The following is a 14,829-nucleotide window of genomic DNA, read 5'->3' on the forward strand; positions in this document are numbered from 1 at the left end:
AGCTGTGGCAGCTCCACCTTAGAAGATAATGTGGAATGTAGAGGAAGGAGGACTGGACTGCATGACAGCTTATACTGTTGACTTCAGAGGGCATTTTTAAAAGTATTCAAAGCAAGACTCCTAGAGTTTTGCATTCCTTTTATAGTGTAAGACCAGAAAAATGGTGCATTGAATGAAACTCAAAAATAATTGAGATTTAGATGCCTTTCACATGTTCTGTAATTGCAGCTGATTGCTGCAAATTATTATTGAGGCCAGAACCCAGAAATATTTAGAAACTGATGAACATTGAGTTGTAGTGAAAATATTTTAAAATAAAACTAAGAACATGAAGTTTCTTGTTTTTATGTTAAGCCAGGCTCTGTGAAAAGGTGATTTAAAGCTAACCTAGGGGCAGGTAATTTTGTTACACGTGCTGTACATTTTCTTTACACATGTTCTGAAACAGCAGCTGGTGGTCACTGGCACATCGAGTGATACACACCATGGCTCATCGTTTTCTTTTCCAAATGCGGTGCACTCTCAGCTGTTTTTACTGCTCAGTGTGTTGACCTTCATGTCTGTTTTGTATTATCTGGGAAGGGAAGGAAGGATTTGATGGCAGAAGTATTATGCTTTCAGATACTGTTGTGTGTTTGGGTTACTTTGTGACACTTTCCATCTGTCTGCAGCCCAAGCTGCCAGGTTCTTCCCAGATCCAGATAGCATGTGTCTCTGGTTGTGTAGGTTGGAGAGTTTGTATCTCAGACATGAGGACTCAGTGATGGCAGGCATTGTGGAAATGGTAGCAACAATTTCAGTGTCCCTTCAGGCTGTTACCCTTGTCTTACTTTCTAGCTCACATTAAAAGTTGTGTACGAGGTGTCTGATAGCAGCTGAGCCTGAGTTACTGAGAGGCAGGGAGGCAGCAGTGCTGCCAGTCTGGCAAAGGGGTCTGAGGCTTTGAGGTTGCCTGGACAGACAGGAGATAATGTTGACCCTGAAGGTAACAGTCTTGGCTCCCCTGGGAAGCTGCAACGGCCCCAAAGTTACAACCATTTATTGCAATTAAAAGAATTATTTTAATGGGGGTAGATATCTTAATAGTGTTGACAGGTCAAAACATGAGTTTGCTCTTAGAAATTCATACCTAAGAGCTGGGCATTTCAAGGAATGAAGCTTCTGTGAATCTTCACTTAGTGCATGATTTGGTTACCAGTTCTCAAGAGGATATGGTTTGCTTTAAGTCTAAATCATTCTTCATTTTAGATCTAGACTTAAGGGAGTTGGTGAAAAACCACACTGTGTTTTTATGTACTACAAACACTTTGTCAGATAACTGTCTTGGACAATTCTGCTTCTTAAATTTCTATTCTCACATGCTTCCTGGGTTTCTTAAGACATAATGGACAAAAAGTTGCTACGAGCTCTGAAATGATATAAAAGAACCTTCAAATTCTGTGCTAATTGGGTTAAAGTTGTAGAATTCTTTGTTTGGGATCATAAATTTATCTGTAGAATAACTTTCATCCAGCTGTATGACTGCTACCTTTTGCAGAAATCTTTGTCAGCTGCTGGAAATGTTGCTCTGTTATGATTGTTTTGCCCAAGTCTCTGAGATATGATGCATCTCATTCTGGATATCTGATATTTTTATAAACTATTTTAAAATTTCACTTGCACTGCTGATAGATTAATGAACTCATATTACCTTAGAGCAGAACAAGCATGAAGTTACTTATTTCCAGTTGACAGGGAGTGTGTTCTGCATTGCAGAATGACTTGCGTTGGCTTCACCTTCAAAGTTTGCTTATCCTGATCCTTAAAAAAACCTAATGTTCACATAATGCTGCTGCTTGTCAAATACCAAATGCTTATTGAGTAGTACTCAAATGTTTCTGTGCCAGTTTGTCACTGCTGGATGCTTTGAAAAGCATAAAATGTGTGTATTTGCACTGTAGTTTTATTTTTGTACTTCTTTAGGGTCCAGTAAATAAAAAATATGAAAAAGATTATGGTTTGCAAGACTAGGCTTTCAAAAAAAAAAAGGTGTCTGCAATATTTGACAGCTACTGAGAAACTACAAAGAAATACTTGCCTGTTGCTATGGTTCAGTAAAATTGTTAGTAAATGAAAGATAAAATGGTGAAACCGTGAATGTAAATGAGTTTTATTTGAAATACAGGTTGGGTCACCAGTGACTGGAGAAAAAAAAGTGCTGTTTTAAAATTAAATCTAAGAAAGGACAGAAATGTCTTTGTAGTAGATCTCATGTGATGCATGGAAGAGGATAAATATCTGGGGCTCTTTGGTGTTGTCAGGCTTGGGGTTGTTTCTTTTTGGTTGGTTGGATTTTTCCATTTGAAGAGAAGATTGAGGAATTTTAATTCCTCATATATACCATTCTTGGTAATGAAACTTGCTTTAGAAAGGTGGTTTTTATTCAACTTGAGTTTTTTAATACTGCCTTTTTATTCAAGTGAGAGATGTGGGAGAAAGTGATTTTGTAGTATAATCAACATCCTCCCCCTGTTAATGCTGTTAATATTCACCCTTGGACAGTACGTGAGAAATGTGGCAAAATTGACACCAGAGGGGTGTTTCTAGAAACAAAACAAAGTAAGGGATTAAAATGCATTTACTTATTTTCATATAATGGAGTGAAAAAGGCATTTGATTCAACTTATCCTCTAATAGAAAGTGTTAAAAGCAGCTTGTTATGTTCATTAAATGAATAAAGCTAAATAAAGCTGTCAGCTTCTTAACTACTGATGTGTACAACTCTATGCTCATGTGTACTAAACACTTCACTTATTTCACTGCACTGAGGATGCTTTAGTTTAACATAGCAGGATATAAGCTTTCATCTGAAGTTAAATGCTGCCATGCTTAGATGTGATTTTGTCTGCTGGAAGTGTTTGTGCACAGATAAATTGTAGGAGCTCAAGTCAGATCTGCAGTGGTAATTCTATGTGTAACGGGGAGCGTAAGAGCTTAGGGAAGGGTTTAAGAATGAGATGTTCCCACCTCCAGTACCTTATAATACTCCTGTTTCTTTAAGACCTTCCCCCACTGAAAGAGGTGTTTTTTCTGGAAAAAGTTGCCAGACACTCTCTAACAAAATTAATCTCTCCAAATGTATTTAGCAGAGCTCAGATGTTTTACTTCAGGATGAGCTGACTCTTTCTGAAAGTGTGTTTCTCTATATGGGTTGTAAATGGATTATATGGAATTAGCTCAGGTGTCAATATCTACATTTGCTTAGATGACTCCTACTGCTATGCTGCTGCCCTTTCCTATTTCTTAATGGCAAAATATCTAAAAAATTCCAGGAGTTGGGTGGAGACATGAAAGCTCAGGCTCCTTTGCACAGGAATTATACTTTCTCTACTTCTTTCCTTGGTCCCTTGAATTTTGCATTTCTCTTCTAATTGCTTACCTTCTTTCTGGGCCACCCTCTTAGGAGAGGGTGTTGTAATTTTGGTCCGAGAGTAAATGAAGACACTGAATTAAATTTTACTGCTGGAATGGCTGTGCAGCTTCTTAGTGTTAGATCAAAAGGTGAGCATGGTGAACATTGCCATCTCAACCTCTTTTGCTTACACCCTTTCTGCAAGAGTGAATATCCATGATTGTAGTGGCCAGCAAGTGCCTCTGTCCAGACTGACATCTGGATGTAAATCTTCCTTTTGCTACTGATATTTCTGGAGAAGGTTTGCCCTTCTGAGTATGTGCCTTTTTAGCATTTCTTATTGCAGAGTTGGATCAACCCCTCTGATCAACCTGCTTGTTCTTTTTGTTACGGCTCTTAACTCCACTTGTGCCTTCTGTCAGACACCTTTGTGCCTAACACAAGCAGAGTGGGCAAGTGTATTCTTCATCATGCTCCAAAGGTTGGCTCCTAGTGCCTGAACTGGGCATGTTGATGCCAACCACTGCAGCTCATCTCTGCCTGCTTCTTGCAGTGGAAGAAAAAGCTAACTACTGAAATTTCTCTGAAGTGATCTTACCCCAGTATATCCATGCAGCCATGGAGTTGCATAGTAGCACTGAGGAGCTTTGAAGCACTCTAGAATCCTCTCCTAAAGTGTAATCTTTACAATAACTTTTCACCTTTGTCATTGAACCTTGAGAATTCCAATTACACAGTTCGGGGCTAAGGAAGGAAATGAAGAGGATTTTCTGTTCATGGTTTAAACATCTTGGTTGTATTGGAGACTGAGATGCATCAGCAGGCAGGAGGGTCCTGGAGTAATTTTAGTGTTCTGTTTGTACCAGCTAGAATGAAGGATACCTGTACTGCCATGTCTTTGCTTTCATGGGGTGTGGTCCCATCAGTTTCAGTCAGGGTTTGCATATTCCCAGATGACAGATCAGCAAGTCAAGTGCACTTGACTTTAGACGGTAGAAATGTACAGTGTTGTCCCTGCATGTGAGTTAACTGCCAACAATGGCAGTCTGACAATTTCAGATGTTTTCAGTACCTGTTTTTAGGGGCATTCTGCTTGTTTTTGCATATTGCTGCCACAGCTTGATTTGTCTTACTTGCTCTTCACATGTCCTAAGTTTGTGGACTGGAGCCCATTTTTTATTCAATATGTTTTTTGAGTCAGTAAGCTGGGCTTCCATTTGCTGTCTTTCCTGGACTATTTCCAGTTTCTGAAATAGATTCTGTGCTATTTTTTCCTGCATTGTTTTAAAAGTAATCTTTTTTCTTCTACTTCCTATTCTTTTTCATTGCACGGTACAGCATGCTTTTCTTGCTAAATTTTATGCTTTATTCTAACATCAGTGCTGCTTTTGTTATCCTTTCTGCTGTTCCTTGTAAAATATTAGCTTAAAAAGTCCCTAACATTTCTAGGCACTTAATAGCCAGAGAATGAAATATGGGGCTTGTGAAAAATTAAGTCATCTTCTATCTGCTAAAGGGCTGCTGAAGAACAGCTCTCCAGCAATTTTGTTTACTTCTGTATGGCCTTTAATTCCAGCTTCAAGAGTTATGCTGATGACAATGACAGTGATTTTTTTAATCTCAGTTTCATATACAATGAGAAGGTGACTGATGGTAGTGTGGGCATTAGAAAGCAAAGTGTATTGAAGCAGATTGAACGTTAGACAAGAGAAGATTGTAGAATAAAAGATATGGGAAAAAAGGGTGCTCAAGGTGGTGCTGTGGGTTTAGGAAAGAGTGTTTGTGAATCTGCTTCTTGGGAAAGGACTGGGACGTGTTGGTTGATAGCCACTGAACATGAGCAAGCTGTGGGCCCAGGTGGCCAAGAAGCTCAGTGGCATCATGGCCTGTATCAGCTGTAGTGTGGCTGGTGGGACCCAGGCAATGACTATCCCCTGCACTGATGAAGCTGTACACCGAATCCTTTGTTCAGTTTTGGGCCCCTCAGTGCAAAAAAAGACATTGAGGTGCTGGAGTGTGTCCAGGGAAGGGCAACAGAACTGGTGAAGGGTCTGAAGCACAAGTCTGGTGAGAAGCAGCTGAGAGAACTGGAATTTTTTATTCTGGCAAAGAGGAGGCTTGGGGGACCTTATCACTCTACAACTGCCTGAAAGGATGTGGTAGCCACGTGGAGGTTGGTCTCTTCTCCCAGGTAACAAACAATAGGGCAAGAATAAATGGCCTCAAGTTGTGCTGAGGAGGTCTAGTTTGGATATTAGGAAAATTTCTTCATGGAAAGGCTTGTCAAGCACTGGAGTAGGCTGCCCAGGGAAGTGGTGGAGTCACTGTTCATGGATTTACTTAAAAGATGTGTAGATGCAGCACTTGGGGATGTGGTTTAGTGCTGGGACTTGGCAGTGCTGGATTGGACTGATGCAATGAGGTCAGGATGCAACTCTGCTAGCAAGGTCTGTTACGTTGGTGATGTAATTACCAAAAGAACTGGTGGTAGAAAAGGTATTTTGGTCCCAGTTGAAAACACTTGCCATGTTGGTCACGATTCATTTGCAAGCGGCAGTGAAAGTGGTAGTGTGCTGGGTTCCTCTCATGGGAATGTGTAGGAGGGAGTTTACCAGCAGGATAAAAATCTTACCTTTGCTGGCTATGTTAGAGTGACCTGTGCTCTGAATAGTCCAGGTAAGAGGAAAGTCTTCTAATACGTATTTGTACAGATTAGAGAGATAAATGTACTCGGATATTTGTGTGAAAATGATCTAGCTGGTGAGCATCCAGATTTCAAAGTGCTTTCCTAGGATAACAATGTCATTTAAATGTGAGCGTGGTTTGTTTGTTTGTAATGCCTGCCAACAATCTTTCTAGGAACAGGATATAAAACTGCTACGTGGTGACTTGTTCGTTCTGTTTTGATCTGTGGTTTAATTACAGTGTGTTTAATTGCTCTTTTCATTCACTCAGGAGGCAGAGCAGTTTCATTTTATCCCCTTTCCTGTGCGTCTTTTTTTTTCTTTTTTTTTTTTAGACACTGGTAGGATAATACTCATCAAATGACTCAGAAAATAAGATATTTAGATTGTCCTTTAATCAGGAACAACTGCTGTTTTTCACATGAGGTCACTTGATTCCAATTTATTATTTTTATGCCAAGCTTGCTGTGTGAAGGTGTTGGTGCTCCTTATTGCCACAATTTTTTATCAGAGGTTTACTGAAATTTCTTGTCTGGTTTCAATCTAGGGGGTTTTGTCTTTCCATTTATTTATCATGCCAAGTTCATACCAAGGCTGCCATTTTTCTCTGTGATCTATAAATTTCTATGAATAACTAAATGAATCTCACATTTCCCTTATACTGAGTTAAGAAACAAATTAGATAGTTCTTCAAGAAGAATATTTGTTATAAACCAATGCTGGTGCCAAAGGGAAGATACTATTCCCTTTCTTTTAGTCAGTGTTTGCGAGTTGTTTAATGAAACAGATGAGAGATTTCTCTTTGGTTAAAACTAATCTAGAAGACAAGATGTTTGCTGCCTCAGACTGCTAGTGGGACTTCAGACTTCACACAGAAATGAAGGAGAGTATTAAAGATGCTGGAAATGTGGTCACTTGTCAGTTGGGGACTCTTCTGCCTTTTGTAAGAGATGCAGCTGACTGGTTGTAAGCAAATTTTTATGCCTAAGGATCTGTCTGTAAAGGGAATTAACTGCATGGTTAGTGTGTGTTGGGCTAAGTGGAAAATTACCATAGAATGGTTTGGGTTGGAAGGGACCCTAAAGATCATTCCAGCCGCCATGCTGTGGACTGGGACACCCTCTCTGGACCACACTCCTCCAAGCCCTATCCAACCTGTCCTTGAACACTTGTATGGGTAGGGCATCCACAGCTTCTCTGTGCAGCCTGTTCCACAGTGGCCACGTACTGACTCTTTCCTGATGTCTGAGGAGATGCTCTTGCCTTTGCCTGTGCTTCCAGGACAGCTCCTTCTAGCACTCACAGCAGAGCAGTTTGAACAGGGTGGAAACCATCTTCTGTTTGCCATTAAACTCTGTGCAGGGTGCCAGTAGCTAATCCACATCAGCTGTGTGCAGGTTGCTGAGAGCTACCATCCCTTAGCAGAAAGGAGATGGGAGATCATTAATGATCTCATCAATTTCAGCTGTCCTCTTGCTCAGTGGAGTGTTACTTGACAGTGTAGTCATAGCATGCACAGGTAATTTTGGTCAAGGCAGAAGAATGGAAAAGAACATAATGGTTAATGGAAATACTTGCCTTATATGTCTTATGAGTCATTTTATTTCCTCCACTTGCCAAAACAAGTTAGCATGGAAAATGGTTTACTAGTGTAACTGGGAAGACCTGTTTGTGTTCACGAAGCATGAAAACTGCCAGCGGCCTTTGTGTCCCAGAGTTTTATTTTTTGTTCCTTTCACCCCAGGTCCCCCCAGCACTAAGAGTTCAGTGTTCCCTTACTGGGTCCCTGAAGGAGGACAGTAGGCATAGGCTTTGCAATCCACATCAATATCAGGTGCTCTGTGTACATGATGATTCTGATCCTCCTGTCTGTGTCCAGCACTCCCGATCTGCTCTGATACCAAGGATTTTTTGTTTATAATAATTTTCAAAATAACAGATTCCCCCATCCTCCATGTGGACTCAGGACTTTGTCATGTTTTCTGTTTTCATCTGCTGTTTCAGGCTTTTTTAGGCGAGTTGAAAGCCTTTTCATTTTGACAGGGAAAATAAATAGGGGTGAAATGGGGTTATGGTTACATGCAAAGTTGTCTTTAATCTGTGGTGTTGTAGGTGTTTGGAAGTTACAGCTTTTCTAGCCAGATGATGGGGTTTTCACATATTTATATGCTTTCTCTTCCATTTCAATTATTCTGATGTTCCCAATATTAGACATGTGGCTGATGTATAGGATGCTCCTTGAAATGCTGGGGTAGACAGAATAGTGTCCAAAGGCCCATATGACAACCTGCCCTCCAGGGAGGTACGGGGCTTAACAAATGGGCTGAACTCCACCAGAAGTCTTATAATTGTATATAGTGACTCATTCTTCCTGGCTTATGACTTCTTCCTATGCAAAGTATGTATTTTTGAATATCCAGCAGAATGCACCATGCTTTAATTATAGCCAATTCTTTCAAACAGTTATTTTACATAAGTGCTGCACAAATGCTATTAGCCCTGTTCACAGTTCTGGTGTTTTCTCCACTGCGTAAGCATATTCTGAGAATGTTTTAGAGAACTCCTTATTGCTCTCCAAAGAGATCAAAGTTTCATAAAAGTTGGAGAAAATAATTCAGATTTAGAGGGTTCTTTTTGATACGTTCCATCAAGCTTTTTTGACCAAAACCTCACACACAATGGCAATTACACAAGAAGGATGCTGTGCATTGTTCCTTCCCTTATGTGAAATTTTTAAAAATGCAGAATATTCTTATACAAGTTCCTGAAATGAGTGATGCAGGTCTCACATGAATGGAGATGAAATTTTGCAAAGGAGATAGTAGTCTACAGTTGTTAATTGCTGAAACAACCCAAAATAGTTATGTTATGTCCATTCTCTTTGGTGTTATGTTCTTTCTCTTACATGTAGGGTAGAACAGTGTTGTAAAAATGATCCGTACCGATGTCTCACTTCAATGAATGCTTTTCAGGAATTCTCTGTAGTCTGAACAAAAGTAAGTTAATTTATAGTTGTGCAGGTTCAGTGCATTTCTGAGAGGACTGAAGTTGAATTTACTAGTGCAGTTTTACTCCCTGCCCGCTAAGTGCTCTGGGAGACATTTGCCACCACTCTTTAGCCTTCCTAGGCCGTCTCCCTTAGCTGGTGTTTTTTGGTAAGTCAGGTGTACATCCTGTATTATTTACAGTTACTTTGGATTTAATACAGAGTTTGTTTCTCAGTCCTGTAGGCTTCTGCTCCTGTGGTTGTTGGGGCACATGGCTGGTCAGGCTGCACTCTACACGCTCCCTAGAGAGCAAACTAGACATCAGTTTCTTCTCCAAACCTCCTGCCTCCTTCATTACACCAGGAGGCTACTGTGGGATTCCTCTCACTGAAGGGAAGAGGCAAAAAGCCAGCCTAGAAATCCAGTCGTTAATATTGTGTAATACATGAAAAGCATCTTGAAAGGGTAGTAAACGGAGAATGGATGTGAAGTGTTTTGTGAAGTCTGTAGAAGTAATCACATTGATACATCCTGAAGATCCTGGAAATACAAGAGCTGAAATGCTGAAACTGAGAAAAGTGAAGTTTCTGTAGATACTGACACAACTCAGGATGTGCTGACCCAAGAGTACGCTATTAGTCCAATTTTTAAAATTTTTGTCAACAGTAAAGCTCTAGCAGGGTTTTTTTTTGTTGACTGGGAATTTGATTATTTGAAACAAATCACTTGTGCTTCTTTAAACTAGGATTCCTATCAGTATGTACCCATAAAAAGAGGTCTGATTAAAAACAAACAAAAAAGGATGCTGAACAAAAGCTTTGATTCAGCAAGATTTTGAATACTCTGGCTCAGTTCCATGTCACAAAAACACAAGCAGAGGTTTAATTGTATGACTAAACATAGATAGAATAGAATAGATAGAATTGCTCATGTGTATAAAGTGTTTTGTGCTTAATTTTGTTAGTGCCAGCTTCTTGGCACTTATTGGGGTTAAGACCTTTGATCTTTTTCTTTTTAAAATAGATGTTAGTCCAAAATCATGAAAATCATCAGTTTTCAGGAAAAGCAAGGAGAGGTACTAGGTGTCTTCAGTATGTAATGGAAATATTATATGCAAATGGAATGAAAGAGAGCAAGTCAGGACTTGTTGTTTATGAATTATCTACACTGAAAAGAGGTTTCTTTGAGGGTACCAGGCTGGTACTTTTTATATTTATTTATTTATTTATCAAAGGAGTTTGCATATAAAATTTCTTTATTTCTGAAACAATACAAGCATTTTTGTCAAACTGATTTTTTAGCAACTCAGTGTATTCACCTGAAAATCGAGGCACTTGATGGAAAGACAAATGTTGGGTGAATTCAAATTAGGCATTGAAAATATTCACACCAGTAATGTATAAATCAGTAAAAGAGCAAACATCTCAGTGATAGCTAGTTTAGAACAAAGGTATTTGATGTCTGAGTTGTTTTTCTTGTGTCAAATAAACAGAAAAATCATAAATTGTGAGAATAAAATTTTTTTGGGTTTAAAGCTTTCAATGTGTGTGTGCTTGGAGTGCTGAAAATGCTTTTAGAACATAAAATTGTATGCAGAGTAGAGAAATAAAAATACTTGAAAAGTTAATTTTTTACGTTTTTCTCAACAAATTACAGATGAGAAAGCTGATGTCACTGGGCATTCAGAGTTGCATTAATAATTATCAATTACATACTTTTTAGAAGTTATGATATTCATTAACTTATAAAAGAAATGTTCTGCAAATTTGCCACTTGGTGGTGCCAAATTGATTTATAAATCACAGCTGTGAGCTGAGACAAGCTGCTTAAATTGTTTCTGAGGAGTGTACACTAAGAAATACATAAATTTGGTTGGAAAACTTTGATTTTGTGTCAGCAGTGGTGCAGCTGTACTCCACAGCACTTCTGGCAACCGTTCCTCAAGCGCCGTATCTTGTACCTCTCTGTTCCTCCAGTACAAGAGTAAGTGTATAGCAAAGCTATGTCTGTGAAAACAGTTTCAGGAACGTTACTTCCATACCATGCACCTGGTGAAAAAATAGTTTGGATCCAGCCATATTCCAGGCATGGTGCAGAATATGTCTTTGGGGTTTCTGGAGGCAGCTGCAGGTGTGATGCTTGCAGTATTATTTTTGTAGGTGTTTGACTGGAGTAGTTCCTGTACAGTTGTGGTTTTAACACTGCCAGAATTTCCACAGGTTTATCACTTCTATATCCTTGAATTGAAAGGTGATGGTTATCCTAAATGCAAATCTAAACAAAAAGACTCATAATTAAATTAACCTTTCTCCATTTCTCAGTCACATGGCAGCTCTTCAGCAGGCTTGAAGGCTCTGTTTTGTTAAAATGTCTTAGTTTGTCACAGTGTTTCAGTGTTATCAGTGTTTAGCATTGAAGAATATTTGCACCAGACTTAATGACTTCTTTTTGTATTTTTCTTTCTCTCTGTCTCAATATTGCAGTACCAAAAGAATTGGTGGAGCTTCACTTGAAACTGATGAGAAAGATTGGGAAGTCTGTCACAGCAGACAGATGGGAAAAATACTTGATCAAGGTACAATATGCATGTTGTATTATTCTGCGATGCTGGAATATGGTTGTGATGGGCAGTTGTGTGAGCAAGCCCTAATATGAGCTACAGGAGCCTTGGGCTGTGCCAGCATTGTCACGCGTGCATCAGATCCCAGCTTAACTTGCAGGCTGCCTAGGCTTGTGGAATAAAGTCTCTGAAAATAACTTCCCTCTTCTGCATGTGAAAGAGTGTCCACCCCCATAATTGGCAGGAAAATACTTTCTTGGGTACTAAGACCCTAAATAAAGAAGATTTAGAAGCCTGCAAATGGGCTAAATTGAGCAGAGGTTTATACAGTAGCAGTTCATTTGTATGTCACTTGTCCAAATATGATTTAATTGCTGTGATTTGGCTGCTATTCATACAGGAACCATACAGAGGTCTTGTAGCATGTGTTGATAATAAAAGAAAGTATTACAGTGATTTATATCTTCATGCTCAGGATGGCACAGCTAAGATGAAAATGTAATTATGCATCAGTAAAAATAGAGCATCCCATTGTTTTACATAATTCTGTCTTGGTATTTTAATTGCAGTTGTGTCTTTGCTGATACTTTACATACAAATAGTTTCCAGTTTAAATAATTTACTCTGCTTCAAAAAATGAAAATATATAGATAGTCAAAATTAATAGGTTACCATGTCCCCTCTGGATATGTTTCATGTGTCTTTTAATCCACAGAATTGTAATATTGTTATGGTCTGTACAGTCGTGATCGCATCTTGTGTAGAAATACAGCATCATGGTAATAGCAACCGTACAAATAATGGCACTTGGCAAATCCAGCTGCAGATCTCCCCCTTAAATGCTGTCTATAAGCTCTACATATGTATGACTTTGTCTTGAGGTTTGTGTACCCTTTAAGATGATGATGTTTTTGGGGCTGGGAATGTGTTGAGAAATAACCTGCTAAAGGGCCTTTGTTAATTCTTACCTGTTAACCAATTGTAAAGCATTGATGGTAATTTTTAAAAATAGTAATGTAATGACTTATATAACTTTCGTGTACTTTGTGTATTACCAAGTACTGTGGTTACTGAATTGTGTTAAATTCCTTAATAAACCCAAAAACCATTGCAGCAAACTGAGAAAACCCAACTCTGACTCGTGATATTATGTACCCCACTGGAGTCACTTACCAGTTGTGTGGTAAGCAGAAAACAGGGCGATAAAACAAGTTTGAGGGAGTAGTTTGGAAAATCTTCTTCAAAGCAGTTTGGAAATTCTTCTTCAGGGAAGCAGTAAGGAAACCCTCCCTCACACCCCTGTTAAGACTAAGTAAGTGTTAATAAATTCTACTTCATTTAACAGTCTCCAGAGCTAACTTGAAGCTTATTCTGGCCAGTGGTTCAAAGGAACCTTGAAGAACAAAGGAATTTGAATATAACTAATTAGAAAGGTATGCTAATATTGTCCCCATTTCAAAGGAATATGATTAATTTAGGAAAGCAAGGAAGAGTATTGGGAAATGCCACAAAAGCCAGGAAAAACTGAAAAGACATGGAACCACTGAGAGCATTTTTCCTTGATGCCTGCAGTATTGTTCCACATATTATTGATGACACTCTAAGAGGCAACGTTGACCTGTTTTTCCTTTGTTAGAAACTAGTAATGTGTTGCTTTGATAAAACAGGGCTTGATATATTCTAGATGTTCTTAGTTAGGCAGAAACTTTAGTGGAGGACATTCAGACTTGCATGCTCTTAATATTAATTTAATAATAAAATAAAATAAAATAATATATATTTTATATTATTTATATTATATACTTAAATTTATATTAAAATATAAATTTAATATTAAATGTGTGCATGTATATATTATATTTTGTTTATATACCAACTAATTATAAAATGTGCTTCACTTGACTGTTGTGCATATAAAGAGTATCATAAAAATTGTCTCTAATCTGTGGCTGGTGTTTTGACAGATGGATATATTTTGGGATAGGAAGTGAACATGGTACTTGAGAGTTCTTTCCCTTCCCTCTTCTGGTGGTGAACCACCCAGGCTGGATCCACCAGCATGTGCACTAGTCTTTTATGGAAGAAAATGGCTGTAGGTCTCTGTGAGTCTGACTTTCCTCCTCTGCACAAGGAATGTTTTATGGTCATGTATGGCTGAGGTAAAAAAATGCCTGGTCCTAAGCATTCCAACTACTAAGAGGAAGTGTCTAGTTTAGCTGATTCTGAGAAGCATGTAGTGAGGTCACATTGCACTGTCTCCTGACAAAGTGTTTTGTTCAACTATTGTCAAATGTAACTTACATTTTTATACAGAGAAGATTTCTCTGCACCAGTCCATCTGAAACCTTCAACCCAAAATCACTACTTCTTCAGTACTTCAGTAATTCTGAACACATTTCTCGTTAGAATTCACGTGTCTGTAGTCCCATGATGAAGGAGACTCCTCTGTCAAGGAGACACTTCTTTCATGTTCCTGTTTTCTTGTTTAAAGTGAACATTTGGAATGTGTTGTAGTTTTGGATGCCATCATAGCTGCTTTCAAATTACTTGAGAGAAATGTTTTAGCATTTCTTGCAGGGTGGAAAGGTACTGACCTTAGCACGCAAAAGCCAGCAGTTCCTGCAAACAGCAGCTTTGTGATCAGTGTGAAGCATCCTCTCTGGGAAGGCAGAGACTAAGATTTCACAGCAGAGCCTGGATCAATGAGCTCTGTAGTTCAGGGTTGTGACAGTACTTGTCAGGAGAAAGCACAATTATCTGGTTTTTAATTGTCAAAATGTAGTCATTTCAGTTTGAACAGATGCTTCATCAGCTCTGATGTCTCAAAGCTTTTGCTTTGACAGTCACACACTTCGTAGCACATGAAGCTTCTTGTTATTGCTCTCATACTTAATGAGTAAGTAATGAACAGCAACTGGCATATGCCCTGAGCAAGGGTTTTGATACACAATTTCCCAGTGTTTTTCATATTACATAGTTGAAAAGGAGAGAGAAAGGGGAGTAGCCTCATTTTGTGAGCGAGCAGTGATTGTCTCCTGCTTGTGAGCTTTGGTTCGGCATCAGAGAAGTCCCTGTGTAATATTCCTTAACCTCAGAGCAGGAAAACCTGCTCTTCAGCAGGAGCCCTTGTGACCAGAGTGCTTGTCACTGTTCTCTGTAGGTCACAGCTTAAAGTCAAAGTATAATTTACGGTTTGGCTGAGCTGAC

At 38.9% G+C, this 14,829-nt stretch overlaps 1 protein-coding gene across 1 annotated transcript in view; it reads left to right on the forward strand.

Moving 5' to 3' along the window:
* Window positions 1-14,829, forward strand: part of RSF1 (remodeling and spacing factor 1) — a 60,786-nt gene that overhangs the window by 13,240 nt on the left and 32,717 nt on the right. The window contains exon 2 of the mRNA XM_014259761.2: window positions 11,546-11,637. Within this exon, the coding sequence (XP_014115236.2) occupies window positions 11,546-11,637 (92 nt within the window). The remainder of the gene's footprint in view (window positions 1-11,545; window positions 11,638-14,829) is intronic.

Source organism: Pseudopodoces humilis, chromosome 2 (genome assembly GCF_049639895.1).
Source record: "Pseudopodoces humilis isolate 2021_Gansu_Grassland_sample_001 chromosome 2, ASM4963989v1, whole genome shotgun sequence".
Classification (NCBI taxonomy): domain Eukaryota; kingdom Metazoa; phylum Chordata; class Aves; order Passeriformes; family Paridae; genus Pseudopodoces; species Pseudopodoces humilis.